The sequence below is a fragment of the Astatotilapia calliptera genome, chromosome 12, assembly GCF_964374335.1.
Source record: "Astatotilapia calliptera chromosome 12, fAstCal68.1, whole genome shotgun sequence".
Lineage (NCBI taxonomy): Eukaryota > Metazoa > Chordata > Actinopteri > Cichliformes > Cichlidae > Astatotilapia > Astatotilapia calliptera.
In genome coordinates this window covers 32,244,554-32,265,838 of record NC_137433.1, presented here as the reverse complement: position 1 = coordinate 32,265,838, position 21,285 = coordinate 32,244,554, and the positions used below count along the sequence as shown (strand labels likewise).

Below are 21,285 nucleotides of genomic sequence, written 5' to 3'. Positions count from 1 at the left end.
GCACAACACTGGTCACTATATTCTTCATTTCCAGTTAATACTTGTACAGCTGCTGTTATTGTGTATATATTTATTTATATTTCTTCATACATCCTTATATAGTTCTATACTGTGTATTGTGTATTTTGTTGTACAGTTATTTTATTTTCAACTTTAATTTATATATTTTATCTTATTCTTTCCCAGTTAAATTTGCCCTTCATTCTAATTTGTGTTGTACAGTTATTTCATTTTTAACCTTAATTTATATTTTATTCCTTCCTAATTAAATTTACCCTTTTTAATTTTTCATATTTATTTCCTATCTTATTCATAGCCTTTTCCTTTTTTTTTTTCTCTTTAGGTCACGAGCAGTTGTCTAAGCATTTCACTGCATATCGTACTGTGTATGACTGTGTACGTGACAAATAAAATTTGAATTTGAATTTATCAAACAATTTCTTTATGACCAGGTACCTGGGGTGGACAAGGTTTGCCTGGAGTTACTGAGAGGTCTGGATAGCGTAGGGCTGTGTTGGGTAAAATGACTTTGCAACATCATGTGGAGATGTTGGGTGATGCCTCTGGATTGGCCTTCCTGGGGAAAGACCATGCCAACGTACTGGAAAGGAGAGTTTATCTGTTAGTTGGCCCTTGGATGCAATAGGAACAATACGGTTTTTATCCTGGTAATAGAGCACTGAATCCAGTTTTTGGCCTCTCAAAGATATTTTAGGGTACGTGGGAGTTATCCCAATCAGTATACATGTGTTTTGTGGATATTCATCTGCATCTCTTGGCTTCTTGCTATGTGCCTTTCAGGCTCTGTACAACCATTGCAAGAGATTGGTCCGCATTTCCAGAAATAATTCAGACTCATTTCTGGTGGGTCTGTTCTAGAGCTGGGCGATATGAGATTTTTTCATATCACGATATGTTTTTTTTTTCATTTCAGGCGATAACGATATCTATCACGATATAAGCCAAATAACTATATTTGTAAGATTTAAATATGCGGTTGCTCACAAGTAAAATGTGAAATAATCAGCAGCTTGTTTTTATTTAAATATTTATTTCCCATAATAAGTTCAACAGGGTAGATGTACTTAAGGAACATGAGACTTTTTCAGATAAATAAAGGCAAATATTGCAAACTACACAAAAGGCAGCCACTAAAGCGTTTAAGTTTCAAAATAGAACAAACAAAACAGACTAAATTGTCAATTCCACTTAGAAACAAAATATTAATTCTAAAAATAAATCTTAGTTTGTTTTACAGAAGAACAGACAAAACTGACTAACTTTTGTCAATATCAAATAAACTGAGAACTAAAAGGAAATTCTCAATCTCTCCTTGTTGTATAGCTTAGCTTTTCAAACACTTTTAACAGTTACTTTAGTCTGACAAAAGCCGAATGACAAATTAGCGCTTCCAGTCAGAGACTGAGGCTACGTCCACGGGTACACGGGTATTTTTGAAAACGGAGATTTTCCGTTTTCGTTGTAAAAAATAATCCCGTCCACACATAAAGGCAGAAATGAAGGAAAACGCTGCTATGAACATGCCAAAGCAGCAGGTGGAGCTAGATTCCTAACCGTGCCGAAATGTTGGCCAATCAGAAGTCTAGAAGCCTCGGTGGGAAAAAGTAAACAAAGCTGCGGCATAGAAGCAGAACCGAGTCGTATGTGTGGAGGGACAGTAACTGTGTGTATATGTAAGCATTTAAACACTGCAGAGAGTAGAATTAACAGTAACAGTATTGTAGAAATTCATTTCACCGAAACAATAACGTGGCGCAGTGTGACGCATGCACCAGTTTATTGTATTTCCAGACTTGCTTTCGGCACAATTTACAGTGCACGCTACTCTGTTTCTTGTCAGACTTGAAATAGCCGAAATACCTTCACACTACGGAACTTCTATGGCTCTTCCGTTCGACAATCTCTCCGGCATTGGAACCATCATCTGTTTTCTCTTCGGTCACGCTCGGTTGATTTTTCTAGTCGGCACACTCATTTCCTCCATTACGCGCTGGCTCCATTACCCGCTGGCTGCTTCCCAAACAAACACACGTGCGGCTTGGCACTTGTGCTGTACGTAACAAGTCACGCGGACGTGACGCTGCGGCTGTGATTGGTTCGGCTCTGCGCTACTTAATTTGGATTGGCTGACCTTTTTTTTTTTTTTTTTTTGAGGACAAGAGCGGCGAAGTCTATCGCGATAGCTTAATTTCTCAATCGAGTAAAAGTTATATCGCGATACATATCGTTATCGTTCTATCGCCCAGCTCTAGTCTGTTCATAATTTTTATGGACAGAATTTCTAGACATAGCCAGGTGGAAGTTGGAAAAGGTTTCCACTTTGGTGGTCTCAGAATTTCAGCTCTTGCTCGTAGGGTGTCATCTTATTGTTGGGGTTTCTCTGTATTGTTGTAGGGTCCTTACCTTACAACATTAAGTGCCTCCAGGCAACTGTTGTTGTTTTTTTGAACTTGTAAATAAAATGGAATTAAATGGATGGATGGAAATTTGTTCAGTTCATAAATTTGTCTATAGTCTTTTTTTGTTGGCTGTTATCAGCAATGCAGATTAAAATTCAAGCACTAAGCTCATTGGTGCTCTTTGTTTAGAATATTAGAAGACCAGTTGCTCATTCAGAGATTATGTTAGTGTGAGTAAAAGTCCCTATTTCTCTTAGATAACTACATTGTATATTGTATTTGTATTGTCTGTTGTAAAATGCCAGCTGGCGTCACTAACATTTTAAATCTCTTCTATAAAAAATATCCTAAACTCACCCTCTTCGTAGAGTGTACCACTTCTTGGATAACCAAATTGAGATCCCTGGGGCTAAACCCCTTGTGACTTTCTATCAATTTCATAGGCAAAGCTGGAAAAGTGGGCAGATGTGTCATGCCATGCTCAGGGCTACCCAGCTTCCTCTTTCATTTCCTGCTGAGGGCTACTTTGAAGCGGCTTGTAGATGTGCAAGTTCCTTCAAATGAATTTGACTGCCTTATCTGAAATTCATTTGGACAGAGTACCTGTAAAATGGATAAGGAAGATCTGCACTGTATTTCTGGGGGGGAACAAAAGACATATATTTATATGTTCCAGTAAGAGGCTTTTCTCTTTTTTGATTGGAAGAGAAGATTTCTGAAGGAAATGAATAGTTTAGCCTAGACTGTAGATTACAAACAATCCGAGAAATACAGCATGTTTTGTTTTATTTTTTTATTTTTTAGGTTAATCGTTGTACAAGGGCCATTCTTTCATGGGCCAGCAATTTTAATGCTCGTGTATTATCTTTAAGCTTAAAGAAGAAAGATCTTGATTCTATCTAAGATTGATTATACTCTTTCACAAACTTTCAATATCCTACAGAAAACTGTTATTGTGAAAAAATTATAAACAGACCAGATTTAAACTGGAACATGCCACATTGGACACGCCATCAGGCAATCAATCTAGGTCTGGACCACACATTACTGATGCTGTACTATGATACCATCTATATATATCTAGAGTAAAAAGATCTCATTATATGATTTCACATTATAAACGTAGTAACTGAGTAACACACAAATTTTAATTTTCGACTGAGATGGATTGAGAGATTTTGACTGATAAAGCATACTGAAATAACTTTGTGGTATATTGTGTTACATTTACTGAAAAGAAATGACTTTAGATGGTAATTGTCTTGAGAAATACATGAAATCTGATTGTGCTGGAAAAAGCACTGCATCATTGTACTGCTTGTGGTGCTTTTCCTCAGACAAATGCAATGAGAGAGAAGAGAGAGAGAAAGAAAAGATTAAGGTCCTAATCCAATCTAATTCAGACAATGACATCTCAGCTTGTGAACAACAGAAGCTTCAAAACCGCTTGGAATTTAGTGGCAAATCTGAACACCCTTAATATTTTGATATGGAAATGAGTTAACCATTGTGTCTTACCCATTTCCTCTATGCTAGCTGTGGTAGAATCTTAGTGGGATTTACACATTTAAAAAAGAAAGGTGTCTTAGTTACCTAAAATGCCAAAACCTGAACATGTCATAAACAGTTTCTGGGGTTCAGGATAGGTTACATGCAATAGAAGCAGGAAGCAGTTGACATAATGCTGGTAACAGAGATTCCACTGAGGGAAATGAGGCAAATTGCTTAATTCAATTAAGAGATTTGTCTAATTGACTTTATCTATCCTGGAATCATATCAGATTTAGAAATAATAAGGAATGAGGGGGACTTTAAAAAAGAATTAAGAAAGCTTGTTTGTCAGCTGACCTTGTAGTTTTTTTTTAATCCAACCTATATTTACTCGCAATCCAAAGGAGAACAATGTGGCATATTTATGTAAGACTGACTTGCTGCTTTTCCAGGGCAAGTCAGGACAATTTGTCCTGCTGAGTGACTGTTATACAGTAAAACAAAAAGGCAACATAAAAAGACAGGTGTTTGATCTCAAGGGTGGTTGAGTAGGTTGTATGCAGTGACCCTGTACTGTTATATATGACTAAGAATAAATCTCTGTCCTTTATGAAATATTATGCTGAATAAGTCAGCCTGAGACAACGTTCTAAGTAAGTACAGGACAGAGCTACTGTATGTGCTCATGTACATTTAGGAGTGACGGCAATTAAAAAAACAACATTTAATTGTACACCTTCCTTTTTGGATAACACATTACAAGGTGAATGAGTCATTCAACGACATTTACAGTGAGACGCACAGAGATTTTTTGAGTGAAGTCCTTTAAACCTTATTGGATGGATTTTCATACAATTTAATACATTTATGATAAGTGCAAGAATATTAGTTACACCTGAATTTTCTAATAGTAAAATCACCAGTTCACAATTATTTCTTCCAGTCCTTTGATTCATGACTCACTACCTACAACATTTATGACACTTCCACCTGCTTCAGTTGCACATTGGTAGTAATAAGCAAATACTAGCATGTTAACATTTCCTCATAGTCCCACCTCTGTGAGCTCTGAGGGAGTGTTACATATTCAATCTTTTCTTTGCTATCAAAGCTATATGCCCGATCTGTGTCTTTTTTGCTGGCTTTCTGCCTTTGATAAAAGGAGGTGTCTTCTGTGAGCTGCTGCTGTGAACACTTTCTCACTACTGACTGCCTTTGTGTTGCAAAGTTGTTACCTCTCAGGACCGTGAGCAGCATGTTTTCCAAGTACCCCAACATCTCATGGAGAGCTGGTAGTTCTGAAGGCAGAAAAGTGCCAATTTCACACCCATTTTGTCTTCCCAAAAGGTTACATTTGCTAAAGGTGAAGCGAGGATAGATCCTATCAAATTCCTGCCAGTAAGAGATTGAACCCACTCCCTGAGCTGGAAGGAGCCATAGTGGGCCCTTAGATTTTCAAACTTTTATAGCAGCCAGGCTACAGCAAGGTATCGTGACTTCTGATAGTTCTTACCTTGAGCTTTAAGTGGTCCTATGAGGTTGGATCTCATTTCTTCAGAGCCCATCCTGAATTCTACTAACACCTCTTACCAGTTTGCAGTTAAGTTTGATACTTTACCCAGAGTCATATCATGATATTGGGAACAGAGATTGACATAAGCAGCTTTGATTAGATGGGCCTGACCATTGTTTTATTGTTTTATTGTGTGAAGGAAACAGGAACCTTGAAGGAACCTTATTAGGATGTCTAAAAGATTTTAGTATAAACTTGGTACTTTACTATAGGCCTACCTCAAAGAATGGTAAGCCAGACAGGCAAAGAATGATGAGCATATACATATATATTTTTAAATGTTGGCTATGCAACCTTTGATATAGAAAGTCTTAGAGTCACCTTTAGCAGTCAAACTCGGGCAACAACCCCCCCGACACATTATTTTTGGAACTTTCCAAAAGGTCCTGTGCTGGAGGGGTAGAACACAACAAAGGTTACCTGTCACCCTGGGATACATTGTGTACCTTTCCTGGTGGCTGACAATGGAGCGGGACACCAGAGCGTTTGTCACAGCCTAGTGACCCATTCAAACTAACGCTGCCTTACCTTTCCCCTTGTGAAAAAAGTAGTACATCACTGTTTGTGACCAGCTTTCCAGTAACTGATAGACAAGTTTTCTAATTATGCTCAGTGTATTCTTCATTCTATACTGCACTAAGGTAATGACATAGCTGAAGTTCGGATCAGAAGAGGTGCTCTGGCTTCATGTCCTGGCAGCTGCAATGCTGTGGGCTTCAGCTTATCTCTCCTTTTTTTTCTGTGAAGGGTCTTCTGTCCACCCATCGGTTCATGCACTCTGTATGGGAATTTCTTTTATTTATGTATTATTCACATTATTTTATTGTATAATGCCTTGGTGCCACTGGATTTTAACATGTCTCACACTCATACAGTTAGACAGATGGTGGGGGTCTGGTAAGGAAGTTGGGGGGAAGCAGACAGGTCCACAGGAAGAGTCTTTTGTCTCTTCGAGGACTCTGGGAGGTAGCAAGGGAGTGCGAACCTTAAGGTGTGAAACAGCTGTGTACTGCCTTTTGTTCCTGGAGAAGGTATTTAACTGAGAGCCATGTTAGGCTCAGTGAGACTCTGCTGACCGTCTGCCCCACGATCATGCAGGCTCTCCACCAAGCTTGGTTTTCTGTTCTTTGTTTTGATTAAACAATGTTAGCTACTGCTCACTGCTTGTCTGCAGGCTTTATTTAAATGGAAAACTTCCACAACAACTTACAGACTTATGTACAGCCTGAGAGGGAATACAAACTGGATTCTACTCCATGGTGTTTTGTCTCCCAGACTCTTGTATATATTCCACATGCTTGGAGTAGGCCCACATTGCTCAGCTCTGCTCCTATTGCAGTTATTCTATTGTTATCATTGTCAGGCACCTGTGCCCCTTTCCCAGGAGCATGGTCTGAAAGGCACTAAATTCCTAATCATATATGTGGAGGTGGAATTGTACATGATAATGTGCTAAAATGGCCCTAGCATGAGAGACTTGCCAACCACCATTAATCAGCCACATTTATTTACAAGACTGTCCAAAAGGGACCTACTACTGTGAGTACTGGCTCATTCCCTGTGGTAAAGGTGCTTAACCTTGTGGCTTCCAGTGTCTGCGGGACTATCCTGTGTTCCATGTGTCTTGTGTTGATCCAGTTTTCTGTCATCCACTCATTTTCCTCTTTCTTTACCACCACTTGCACGGATCATTGATGTCGCGCTTTCTTACTTGTACTTTCCTACATCTTTGATGCTCATTTCGGGAAAGAGGTATGCAATGCCCGGAAAAGTTGAAGAGTTATGTTCTAGATGATGTATTCTCATTTTCCCAATGGAACATCTTAAATTCTGCATTTAAATTTTCACCATCCAGTGAAACCTGGCAGGAGCCTAAAGGTGCTGGATATCTGATAGTATTGCACTAAGACAGTGTTTTTCTGTCATCCCAGAATCTTTGTATAAATGCCACATTTTGGATCTCTCATTCTCTCACTCTTACTGCCTAGGGCTGCATACAAACAGCCATTTTTGCTTGAGAAGAATGCTGGCAATAATAAAACCTGGAAATTCTATAAATCCTTGTGAAAGTTGCTTTAGTAACTTCCTTTTTTTCACCTTCCTTAGTGGAGAATTAACTTGAGCATTCTTTATAAAAGGAAAAAAAATAATATTGTCATTTCAGCGTCCTTGAGCCCAGGGTTCAAGTGAGTCTTAGATTTATAATGTTCTCTATTTGGTTCCTGCTTTGTTTATATTTTTCCAGTTTGACTTTTCATTAATATCTTGAACAAGTAATTTTTAGTTCCAGCATTTTTTTTTTTTTGTAATTAGAGTTCCTGAGACTGTGATTAGACTTTATTATTTCCATCTACTTTGTTTTCTTTTTCAGCTACTCCCAGTGTTCTACTGTGTCAAGTTCTTTTTAATTGCTTCCTGATTTACTTTCTTACTTCCTGTTTCTTGGGCCCTAGTTTTATATTTACTTCCTGTCTACCACTGACTCAATTATTTTCACCTATGTTTCATTCCTCTGAATAAACTTCAGTATGACTGTGACCATTTAAAACACTGTCTTCTCTTTGTTCTTTGTTGGAGTATCTGTTTGTCCTCCTTGTTTATTTCGTTTTGCCTTTGTACTGGTTTATTTTATGGATTTATTTAAAACCTAAACAGAGGTTCATTTCCTGTTAATTGACGTTTGGTCTCAGAGTTTGCATTTGGGTCTTCCTTTTAAAATTTATTGCATGCTTACAAAAATATACTGATAGCAATATCTAGGGTGCTACCACAGATTCTTGGAGCATGTGTCAAATTCATACTGATACCACAAAAATACACAATGATTTTCACAGTGTTTTCATGTAGTACACATGTGTTATGATAGAGTTTATCTTGGCTAGTGTGAGAAAGTCATGTCCATTAGCTCATTCAAAAATTGGCCCTCGCTAATTCACGTGCTGCATGCTTACAGTATAATTGACTTTATATTAATGTAATTTCACATATTTGTCAATATGAAAACCATTTCATACCCATTCATACATACCTGCTTAAAATTATTATATAGTATAAATGGTATGCAAGCCAGTCTTGTCGTACTACACATTTATCCTGTAAAGGAATTCATGCTTTTCATCCCATATTTAGTGGTGAGTTAAACAAATTACATCCTGGATACATATTTTGGGGACTGTAAAGTTAATTAGGGGTGACATACATTAATGCAAGACACAAAGACAAACAGAGAATGTAATATCACATTCACAGGGGATGATTAAGACGAAAAGCAAAAGAATTTGGATTTATAATAAATCTTTTTTTTAAAAAAACATTCAGATGCCAACAATCGCTGTATGTGTGACAATGTTTGTGCAAAGTTTCGCTGAGATTGGCTAACTCCTTAAGGAGGAGAAATTTGTGTATTTACTTACAGGTTCCTACAGAAGTGAATAAGGTAATTTCACAAGTGCAAATATAATTAATTAAGCAAAAGCTTCTTTTTTTTCCCATGCCAATGCAGTTACATTACTGTGCATAGAGAAATGCAGGAGGAAAAAGCCATGGCTCACATCTGCTATCTTTGCTTATATCACAGTAGACAAGCTCAAATTCACACGAGAGATGCACCAAGCCTGTGTTCATTCAACCATCACTTTTACTTTCTGTATCTATCCCCCCAACCCCCCTCCTGGCTATCAATTGAAAAAGAGACAAAATCAAGGTCATGCAACGAAGCACGTGGAGTTGTAGGAGAATAAATTTCCACATTCTTATGCTTATGCTGACAGTCTCAAGGAATGTAGCCTTGTCATGCCAGGTAATATATGACTAGTGAAGACACATGGCATGTTTGCACGGAGACCTCCTTCATTTTCACACTCTTTTCTTGTGCATCTCACACATGACACTCAAATAATATTGGAAATGATGAGTCGGTGGGTGCTTAATTCAGGAGTCAAAAGCAAGTCCAAATTGTCAATGTTTGAGCAGAGGAGAATCTAATTAAAACTGAAAATGGAACGAGAAGAAAGAGAGTGACTAAGAGAGGGAGGAAGTGAGTGAATCTGTATAATTACAGCTTAATGCAAACAACTCCACATTGTCTTTATTCCAATGAGTTAATGAGGTTACACACTAAAAAAAAAGAAAAAAAAACCCAATTCCAACACCGCTATTGTCTTCTACAGGCCACCAAGGAAAATGAGCTGTCACTCGATCTTAATGGCAACAGGGTTTTCACTCGGGCCAGAATTAATATCTGACTCTAAGGCCTAATGAGCAAGAGCAGGGGGAGCAGCACAAACTCTTCGTCCTGCAAGTTTGGAGAAGAAAAGAAGAGAAAGCAAAAAAACATAAAAATAAGAAATGAATGGTGCAGAATCTAATGGCAGTAGCGAGGGAATACATCGCTGTGATTGAATTCTTCTCCTCAAGGGCAATTTCAATTCAAATGTGCCTCATCAGCATGAGGATCAGAGAATTAACAGCATTCTCCAGGTGATTCACTTCACACTGTAAAACTGACATAATTATGTGATAGTTGTAATAAAATTGATTACAGTTCATTTCAGTGCTGGTGTCCAGCATCTGTGACTGCTGTCCATCAGTCATGTGTGATGTACAGTACATCATTGTTGACTGTCTTTTGACATTTTAGTAATATATGCTTAAACATATTTCATAGTGATAAACAACTATTGCTTAAGCAAGCATGTATATACTGTGCACACACTAAATAACAACCTTTATTTATGGTTTATGGTTTTGGCATGGTGTCTGCAGACAGCTGTTTCATCTCTGAGCAGCTGGGAATGTAATCTACAAATGTACAACCCCAATTCCAAAAAAGCTGGTAAGCTGTTTAAAATGTAAATAAAAACAGAATGCAATGATTTGGAAATCTCATGTTTTATTCACTGTAGAACACGGAAAACATATCAAATGTTTAAACTTTTACCATTTCATTGTAAAAATGTCAACTGAGCTTCACCAATCAGCAAAACACTGCCCCTACCCATTGTAGAATAATTTAGTAATAGTGTTAGTTAATGTAAAATTGTGAGAACTTTGACTATTTCCCCGTCTACAGTGCATATAGTTGTCAAAGTCTCTTTGTGCAAGGGCAAGCCTGAAAATCAGTATCTGATGCCCTTCAGGCCCTCGGGCAGCACTGCATTAAGAACAGGCATAATTCTGCCGTGGAAATCACTATGAGTGACTGCCATTCACAAATTCAGGTTATAGCTCAATCGTCCAAAGAAAAAACCTTACGTGAATATAATCCAGAAACTGAGGCAAAGTTGAAAACTGTTCTGCTGTTAGACAAAGACAAATTTGAAGTTCTTTGTATGTACGCTGCCTCCTTGACTAATGAGAAGAGACCATCCAGTTTGTCATCCACACTCAGTTTAAAAGTCTGTATCTCTGATTGTACGGGGGTGCATAAGTGCCTGTGGCCTGCAACCATCTGGAAGGGCACCATCATTCCTGAAAAGTATATAGCGCAACATATGCTCCCATCCAGATGATGTCTTTTCAGGGAAGACATCATCTGGATGCTAAATGGCATACTGCATCTATTACAACAGCATGACTACATAATAGAAATTTTCAGGTACTGAACTGACCAGACTTTTCACCAAATGAAAACATTTGGTACATGATGAAACCAAAATACAACAAAGAAGACAAAAGTGTCCCAAAAACCCAACAACTGTTCTCCACAGTTTGTAAGCACTTACAGACTGTGAAGTTAAAAGAAGAGGAGGAGTTATACATTGGTAAACATGGCCTTGTCCCAACTTTTGTGAGATGTGTCTCATTGGCATCAAAGTCAAAATGAGCTAATATATTTAATGAAACAGTAAAATGTCTCAATGTATACATTCAATTGGTTTTCTGCATTCTATAGTGAATAAAATATGAGAATTGGGTCTGTATTTCTTTTATATTATCATCACACAAGCTACCTTGCTTTTATTTCTACTTTTTAGGTTAGTTTTTAATTTGCTAAATAGAGTTCTCTAAATATGTCCGTGAAGGTTCTCAGTCATCCAGGTCATCGTAGTCTAAGGAGCTTGGAAAGAAAAACGTCTGGACTTCTTTGAGTTGCTTGAAGACGTTTCACCTCTCATCCGAGAAGCTTCTTCAGTTCTAAGGTCAAAAGGTGGAGAGTCTCAGATTTAAACCCAGTGGGAGTTTCCCCCCAAAGAGGGACAAAGGACCCCCTGATGATCCTCTACCTAATCACATGAGCCAAGGTGTGAAAGCGGGTGTGGGTCACCAGTTCTCTAAATACATAAAACAAAGTCTGCTGCTATTTCCTATAGTATTTGAAAGAAAGATGTACAAGTAAATCATCTCTTCACAACGTAATTTTTTTTTTAAAAAAGTCAGTATATAAGGTAATTCAAGGGTTCAATTTTATATAACACCAATTCAATCATTTTTCAGAGGAACAAAACCAGAACTTTCTTATTCATATAATATTTTTCACATACCACTTTCCAAAGTTAAAATGTGTATTTTTAATGTGAAATACACCAATGACCAATTTCAGGATTATGAGACACTTAAAATAACTCTCATTCAGCAACTGGTATTTAAAAAAGGCAGAATTGCCTTGGATTTTCTTTACCTATCATATTTCACAGACTCATACTGTGAAACTCAGCCAGCAGGGATTCTCACCCTGAGGAGGATTTACATTTTCATTCCTTTTCTTTACACATTTTATTTCTTTTTTAGTATATCCAAGCATTTTTACCCTTCCTAACCTCTGCTGTTGGTTTGGGAAACTTTTAAAAAGCCTATTGCCTAAAGTGACAAATGTACTAATCCAGCTCACATTTAGACTAGCAATGCACAGATAAGGCAAAGAATATCTCATGAAGGTAACCACCTACATCTTTATAACTATTGTAGAATATTTACATAGTGTTGAAAGTGTGGAAAACATAAGGAAGCGTTATCAGGCAGGGGAATGTATAAGCCATGGGGTGCCCTAAGGAACCTCCGTGACCTTTTTCAAACTCAAACATAACTTAACAAAAGTATCTTCAAACTGTTCATTCTGTAATCCAAAGTGTGTAAAGGGAATATGCTTTAGCTGTCATTCATATACTGTGATTAACACTGGCCCTGCTGTAGTTCCTGTGGCAGTGGAACACAACTAACTTTCCTATTACCAAAGGAAGTCATTTATGCCCCTGTTCTCCTTTTGATCTGTCAGACTTGGGATGAAAAGAATAGTAGAGTCTCAGCCTAGGGATCCACTGCCTTTGAGACTCAACAGCTTGACTCATTTCATTACTGTCATGAATTAAAGATCCCCAATCTCCTTTTTTTTCTATTCGCATGGCAATGATCCACTCTTAGTTAATTTACAGTCACTCGTTGTGCAAGGCCTCCAGCCTCAAAGCTCCCACGACAATTTACCTGCATCCTTTTCACTTGCTGGTGCATATCATTGTGATATACTGTAATAGGGTTGGCAGAGGACTCAGTAGTAAGCGTGCATGTTGTATAATGAGCAGAGGAAGTGAGAATAATCACTTGCATAGCATCCGTAAGTTCGTAGCACGAGAAGACGTCATGACAACTGAACCAAAATAATATTTTTACTGGAAATAAAATTGACTGGGGTTATATTATGGAAATATCTTGTGACCATGTCAACACTAAATGCTGTGACTTAATTAAGATCTCATTTCATATGCAACTCATGTCTGTTTCATGATATTTTGGTTCGAAGACCTAACACACACTCAACATTCTTGCAGTTCCTGTTGCTGTTAATACTGGGAAATGCAACTTTTTGTCTGCTCATCGTGATTAGTATTATTTTTCTGTGAAAAGCTTCCAAAACAGCACATGAAAAAGCAGCACACGAAAAGCATTTTGTTACCATTCACTCAAGGACACAAAAATGCATAACGTAGAAGTGCATGGCAGGATTATCCACAAACATGTGTTTGTCCACATGGATGCATTAGGATAAAGCATGAGAGGCAGAGACGACTGTGAAAGGTGACAGCACTTCCTTTCTGGCAGGGTGACCTGGTTCTCAGCGGGTTGCTGAGGCGGCTTTGGACTGTCTCTACTGGCCATCTGGCCCTGACGGTCTCCACTGTGAGCAAATACCAGGCTAGTGGCTCACCGACATATTCTGATAGTGTGATTCATTATTGGTGGTAGTTGTAAGCTTGGGATTAGCCTGCTGCATTCTCCATTACACTCAGCTAAACCACCCACCTGGCTGCAGTTTCCATTCACCTGCTCCCCATGGTAATCTTGTATCTTTTATGTCCCCATGTACGTACAATATTGTAATATGCAATGTGTTAATCTTGTGCCTGTATGTGCTGCGAATCAACAGTTAAACTGCTTTTCCAAATACAAATCTGAGAATGGTATGTGTAATTTTATCAATGTTAATTCCAGAATTTCTTATTGAAAACTAAATATAAGAAATGTACCTTCCACTTTAATTTCAACAGCTTCTCTGCCTGTGCTTACAAATACATTGCCAGTGTGATTGCTTGCTGTATCTAAGGCGAGGTGGGAGACATCATCTCGAGATGAGGCTTCTCTTTCTCTTTCTCTTTCTGTGATGCTGAAAATCAATTTTTGTGTCTGTCGGTAGGGGGCGTGTGATACCTATAGATAATAGCCCGCTGCTGCTTCTTCAATCCTCCAGGGTTTCAGCAAAACCCATCAAAGGTGCAGGCCAAAGACAAGGTGAATTGGTCTTCGAGCCAATCAGCGTTAACAGTGCAGTAGTTAAGTAGTTTAATCCTTTCGTAAAAATAAAGGTTATCACATCCGATACACTGAAAAGGAATTCATAATGATGGATTCCGTTGAAAGTATAAAGACATGAAAAAATATTTTAATTGTGTTTTCAATAGACATTTTCACCTAGCACAGTTTTGTTTTCATTGTTCTTTTTCTATATACAAAAGAAAACATTTCCAGAAGTAGTTAAGGGTCTCAGGTGAGCCTCAGGATTACAAATGTTATTGTAACGGTTCAGTTAACCAAGTAGAACTGAGATCTTTGTTTCTCACGGCTTTAACAACTACACCTACGTCAGGACAGCCAAACTGAAGTCCCCAGGAGGAAGCTTGGGTCCCTGCAGGAAGCCTGGCTCTCAGCCTGTCTTTTGGGGGTGTTTTCGTATGCATGTGCGTGCCTGGCCATGTCCGATCCAAATAGATTCGCCTCACGTCACCTTCCTACCCACCACCAGCCCACCACCCCTGCACATAAAACATTCATTAGAGCACAGCCTAGCACTGTAAGAAATGTCTCTCCAAATAAGTCATTAAGTATCAGATTCACTCTTTGATTCTAGGAATGACACCAGTTACCTAAAATTATGATTATTATTGTTATTTTCAGTTCAGTTTTGTTTGTGTTCAGTATTTTCTATAAATAGCCTCGGACATAAAATCTAGTCTTTCTTTTATTTGCCATGATTAATAGCCCATGCACTCAGAATTAGGAGGGATATTTTTTGCAGCGTGATACAGACCCATAAAACATTCATCTTCGAATTCTCTCTCTCCCTCTTTCTGTCTCTTTCCGCCAAACGCCCCTTGCCGCCCCGCCCTCCCTTTCCACCTCTCCGTGGTAAACGCACACTGGCGCGCACCAGTGCGACCGACAACCGTGCTCATACCACACACTTTTTTTCAGTGTACTTGGGAAATACAGAGGGGCAAGTAATCAGACTGGATATCTGCTGCGATTTCAAAAGATGGATTCAATACTCGGTTTTCGCCTGTGCCGTTGATTCTCCACTTCTGCGTTAACACTTTGAGCTCTTCTCCCGAGCTGTTTGCGCGTCCTATATTTGGGGAGGTGTCGACTGGTGCGTCGAGTCTACTGATCCCAAATTGGATGTTTATTGCTGACTGTTTTTGAATCTCTCGTCCACATGACTGAGCCAGGGTGCAGCTGGAGACGTGGCTCCCCACTCGGGAAGACCTACGGCTAAAGTTTGAAGGGTGCAGGGGTGCTTTAGTCTGCCTGTTTCCCGTCTTGCACTGGATTTGCAATAACCCATAAATTGCAATAATTAGCGGATTTCCTATCTATCTCCGTATACGTGGGATTCATTCTCGGAATTATAAAGCCTCTGGATTTCACTTTCATCTGAATCATGAAGACCGTTATTATTGATGGTGAGTACACATCAGACAGCTGGACACCTCTGTAAAGTTTTCACATATATCAGACAGTAGGATCCCGCTGGGTTACTGCGCACTGATAAAATCCACAACGGTGCAGTGTCACCGCTCTGTGGAGGACAGACAGAAAGATAAATCAGGTGTCCTAATTGGAGTTGACTCCGTTCAACACCCCCGAGGTTTGATTAAAATAAGGTATGGCTATCAGCATGACAATAAAAAAAGAATCGAAAGAAATCGAAAAATAAAGCCTTTATATACAATCAAATATAATTTTATTGTTGGAACGGAAGGAAAAAAAACTAGAAACAGAAGTGTCGGCTGTAAACGACCTTGAATCAGTGGCTCTTAATTGAGTCATAATTCGGATCTTATCTTGTGCGTGTCTTGCTTTCCCTTTTTGTATGCGTATGTCAGTGAGAGTGCGCACGAGAGAGCGAGAGGCCGTGTACTGTTTGCAGTGGTCAATATGCTCTGCATGATATCGCAACTTAAACCGGGCATCCGCTTCTGCCCGTCTGGACACTGTGGGCTGAGCGTTTGATGAAGTCTGCAGATGGTCCGCTTGGCGGCCCAGTAATACCGCTTCATTCCCCAGCTCCTTGGCTTATAATTGGTGTTTTGGTGGCATCGTCCCACTCAGGGTGCCGCCAAAGTGACGGGAAATTGGGCCTTGTAGCTTTCATGACTGGACTTGGAGCTATTCTAATGAGGGCAAGAATGCTTTCTCAATTCCGCCAGAAATGGTTAAGAATTTAATTTCTTGTCAGTTGTTTGAGTGTGTGTTTGTGTGCGTGAGGACACTCACGGAGAGCTAGAGGGAGGGTGGGAAAGGAAGGAGGATGCAGCACCTGGCGTGTCATTGTGTCTCTTCCTGCACCTGACTGTAACCCTGTGTTTTTTGTTGGTTTTTTTTTTGGCTTTTTTTGTTTGTTTGGTTTTTTTTTAGTGATCTAGTCATGTTTACTGCAGTGCAGAGTGTATAACACAGATATGACATGTGCTGTTTGGTCAGCAGCACCGAGGCTGTAACATCCACTTGGTTCAAATAAGATATTGTGGAAAATCTTAATTTCCACTTTGCCCCACCCGTGCATAGACTGCCCCAGCACTGTCACATGCATACACCACTGCCACAGTGCTTATGCAACATGCTGTACACACTCCATCTTCCTCATGTTCATGACTTGGCTAAAACTGCAGGAATAGGGTAAGAAAGCTGCAGATTATTGTGGGGATACAGAATAACTTTGCTTTTCACAAGTAACAAAATCAAAGAGGCACATCTGCTTGTGCATTCTCTTTGATATGTCACAGGGTGATGCAAATTCAAGTGCACACCCCTTCATTGGCACAGAATGGCTCTGGGTCCCTCAGACCCTACAGGCAACCTTTCATTACCCAACTGCTGGCATGATTTAGCACCACGCGTCTGACACACACCTATGTCTGATTTTTATTCATTTTTTTTTTTTTGTTTCTGCTGCAATTATAATTGGTATCCATCTCTCAGGCTCCTGATTTGGCTGAGAAAATATGGCCTGCCTTTTCTTGTGTTTAAAGTGTCACAATGAGGAGGGACTTTAATTTACACTCTTTTTCACCCAGTCAGCATATGATCAAATGCCTCTGTGGGAAAGCTGTTGCTTGGGGGTGCCGTCGCTCCCTGTCTACTGCCAGGCAAAGCCAATGAAGCCCAAATGAATGGATAAAACCATTATAGTGGAACTGAACGCTTTCTCTTTGAAACCACTACACATTTAGGGCATTTTTTTCCCAATTAGTTAACTCTGTTATTTTTTAGCAATGCCTTGCCAAAAGCTCTGCCCCATTTTCAAAAATAGGCCACAAGATGCATCATCTGAGGTGGCAAGATGATTGTTCTGAATGCATTAAGCTATGAGAAAATGGTGCTAATAAAAGAAAACAAATAAACAATAAAAAAACAAAGCTGATTTGCATTTCAGCATTAGGGGAATCCAACATCATGATATAAACTGACAATAAGGCAAGGCATCTTCCGCACCCTGAAAGGGAATGTGAAATTGATCCATCTTTGTGTTTGTATGGATGTTTATACAAGCGCAGGGGGAGGGCTGGAAGAGATAATGTGTGTGTGGGTGTAGTGTTCAGTTAGTTTATGGGGAGGTCTGGAGAAAGGAGAGGAAGTTAAGAAAATGAAATAAATGTTTTTGGGGGGGTTTTTTGATTTCTTTCATAATGTACTGTATGGATGGCGTGGCAAGTGAGAGAAAAATGATTAGGGATGTTATTTTGAATGCTGTTTACATCCGTGTGAGTTATAGAGTTACAGGTTTGTTTGGTTTTTGTCATATTAGTCATTCATGGTCAGCAATGAAACCAAACAACACTGTTGTTCTCTTGAGGTATTAAATGAGAAATATGCAAAATCACAATACACCCTCTGGTTACATTACTGGTCCACTTTGCTAGTATTGGGTTCTACCCCCCTTTTTTCTTAACAACGTAAGCAGGATGTAGATTCAGCAAGGTGGTGGAAACAGCCACCAGAGATTTTTGGTTGATATTGAATTGATAGCGTCATCCATTTGGTGCAGATTTGTCAGCTGCTCCATGATACAGATGTCCTATTTCACCACTTTCCAAAGATGCTCATTGAATTGAGATGTTGTTTTTAAAGGCCATTTAAGTTAATTTAACTCACTATCGTGTTTAAGAAACTAGTTTGAGATGATTTAAACTTTGTGACACGATGTGTTATCCTGCTGGTCTCCAGAAGGGTACTCTGTAGTCATAAAAGGACAGACGTGGTAAGCAACAATACTCAGGTAGGCTGTGGCATTTAAATGATGTTCATGCCCAAAATGGGAAAACATGACACCACCACTATGACAGGATGGACCCGTGCTTAATGCCAAATCCTGATTCAATGATCTAGATGTCACAGGAGAAATCAAGGCAGTGTTTTTCCCGTCTTTTATTGACCAAATTTAGAGATACAGTCAAAAGTCTCAGATTCCTCTTCTTGGCTAACAGGAGTGGTACCTGGTGTGATCTTCTGCTGCTATAGCCCAGTGTGTTCCAAAGTTCAGAGTCTTGTGCATTCAGCGATGCTCTTCTGTATACCTTGGTTGTAATGAGTGGTTATTTGAGTTATTGTTACTTTCCTATCAATTAGAACCAGTCTGGCCATTCTGACCTCTCACATCAACATGGTGTTTTTGTCAAGATAGCTGCTGCTCACTAGATATTTGTTCTATTTTACAGACTATTCACTCTTTACTCCTAGAGATGTTAATATGGGAAAATCTCATTAGATCAGTAATTTCTAAAATATTCAGATTTATAATTATTAAATATTCTTATTTTGATGTTTTGATGATACACCGGTTCAGAATCTCTCATTTTCGTTCTTTCAGTTGAGATGTGGTGACTGGGATGACCCATAGACAGGGATGATAAGTTAATTCAAACCACTGTAATAGAATGTCCCCCAACAGCATAAAAGAGCCAACTACCCCCTCACTGTAGGCATGAAACATTGAAGGTTTTTTTCCTTGAATTCCTCACCTGTCAGAACAGGAGTCAGAACAGTGATGATTGATCAAGTTTTCATGAATATCTCCACGTCTACAAATTGTTTATGCTCGAAAAGGAGTAGGATGAAGTTTACACTTTTCCTGTTCCTACACCCTTATTTCAAATTCCATTATTTACAAATCAATATTCAGAATTCAACATTATATGATCCATACATTTTAACTATATACAATTCTACACTCATATATAATACACACATAAAACAATTTAAGCTTGTAAACCAAAACAACAGCAAACTACATTTTTACATAAACTAAGCATAACTGGCAAAATCTGAGCTCCTTCAAAATAATCTCACAAAGCTCAGAGATTTTGCCATAATGATGATAATGATGCATGCAAGAAGTCACTGATTTACCTCAACTGAAGGAGGTAAACAGGAGGTGTTCTTGCCACTTATTTCACATAGTGACCTCGGGATTGCCACTGCACACAGGGTTTGTGGTTAAATACACTGGTGTCACCCGTTTAGTGGTTCATGGTTCTATGTATTTTGGTTGCAACCTTTAGTTTCATCACAAACGGATGTTTCATTCAAAGTAAATGAAATTTCAACATTCACCTTTTCAGCCAGATGCATATTTAAATGTCTTAGCAAAATATACTGTTAACTTTTTAATAATAGGTATTTAAATCATGTTGAAAAGACTTTTAATCTCTCTAATTATGACTAAAATTGAGTTGTTCTCTTCATGTAACGCACTGCTGGGTGATGTAATGACATCTTTGGCAGAGTTTTTGAATTAAAATAATAACAAGATTTCCCATGCAATTATAAATTTCTATAAGATCTGAGTTTGTGAAACGTTACAATAGATCAATTTTATCATACAGTTTCTCAACGTCAAAGGATAAAGATGTCAAAGTTTTATGCTACGGAGCTCGGTTGTATTAATGCCTTAGTTACAGTGACAGATTCCAGCAGGCTATCTGAAAGTGGATCTGCGATGTTCACTGCATCCTGATGAGCGTGCTCCTTGAGGGGCTTCTTTTAATTGGCCGCGCCCTTCAAGTAGATCTGCATTTGTTTATACAGTACATGCACACACACATTCAGACTCCCACTGATGCGCACACGGGCATGCTGGCCTAAGATATCCTTGGAACCATCCGCTCTAGGTTATCCCAGTCTCACAGCCTTTCACTTCTAATCAGAAAGACAGAGAAACTAAGTGGATAAATGAGCAAAATTCTATTTGTTTATACAGAGGAAGCTAATGGGCAAAAATATAAAAAAAGCAGTTGAAATGAAATACACTATTCCCCCAGATTACCAGTTCTTAATCCTCTCTGTGGGTTATTATTGTACTGTCAGAATATTTGGAGAGAGAACCAGCAGGAGAAATGCAGTAGTTTTTAACCCCCACTCCCTACAAGTCTTTTTTTTCACATAACAAAAAATAAATTAAAGTGTTGGCCCTTGTCTTGAAGATGGTGTGGGGGAAGAAGGAGGGCCAAATGAATTAATGTTATGCGTGTATATGGTGTTGACGCAGGTGGAGTCTTTATGAAGGGATTTAGTTACATCTTTTTACAAAAAATAGAAATCCACTTTGACACCGTATTATAATCCTTTCAAGGTGCCTACGCATAACAGAGCAGATCACACCTTCCACTTTTACTTTACACAACACTTTATAAAATGACAAGTGAAATTTGCACACAATATTCAGTTGTGTTGACCCAGCAGTGATACATACTGATGGGAACTCTTTTTTCCTAAAGATTATATGGATGAAGGTCCTAGTATGCACAAACTGAGCTGCCTAATTTGTTGAACACAATGCCCATCTCACTCTGCTGCAGTGTCATCTTTCATTCTGTGGTGTCACAGTTGTTTTCGCTGCATCTTTGGAACACACAGTGCCCACTTTTCTGTTTGTGTACTGATGAAAGTTGCATGGATGCGCTAATCCTATTGCAGATGCGAAAGGGTGCGATGAGCTGCTTGAACGTCAGTGACGCTGATTATACCACAATGGGGAGGCTGACTGATGGCCTAGTAAATTGTTAATTAGACAGAGCAGAAGCCGCTCTTAAATTA

General features: G+C 38.9%; 1 protein-coding gene across 1 annotated transcript in view; it reads left to right on the top strand.

The window, feature by feature from the left end:
* The first annotated feature begins 15,096 nt into the window (after positions 1 to 15,096).
* The window catches only part of rtn4r (reticulon 4 receptor), a 46,004-nt gene continuing 39,815 nt past the window's right edge, over positions 15,097 to 21,285 (top strand). Inside the window, exon 1 of the mRNA XM_026187261.2 lies at positions 15,097 to 15,653. Within this exon, the coding sequence (XP_026043046.2) occupies positions 15,632 to 15,653 (22 nt within the window). The 5' untranslated portion in view covers positions 15,097 to 15,631. The remainder of the gene's footprint in view (positions 15,654 to 21,285) is intronic.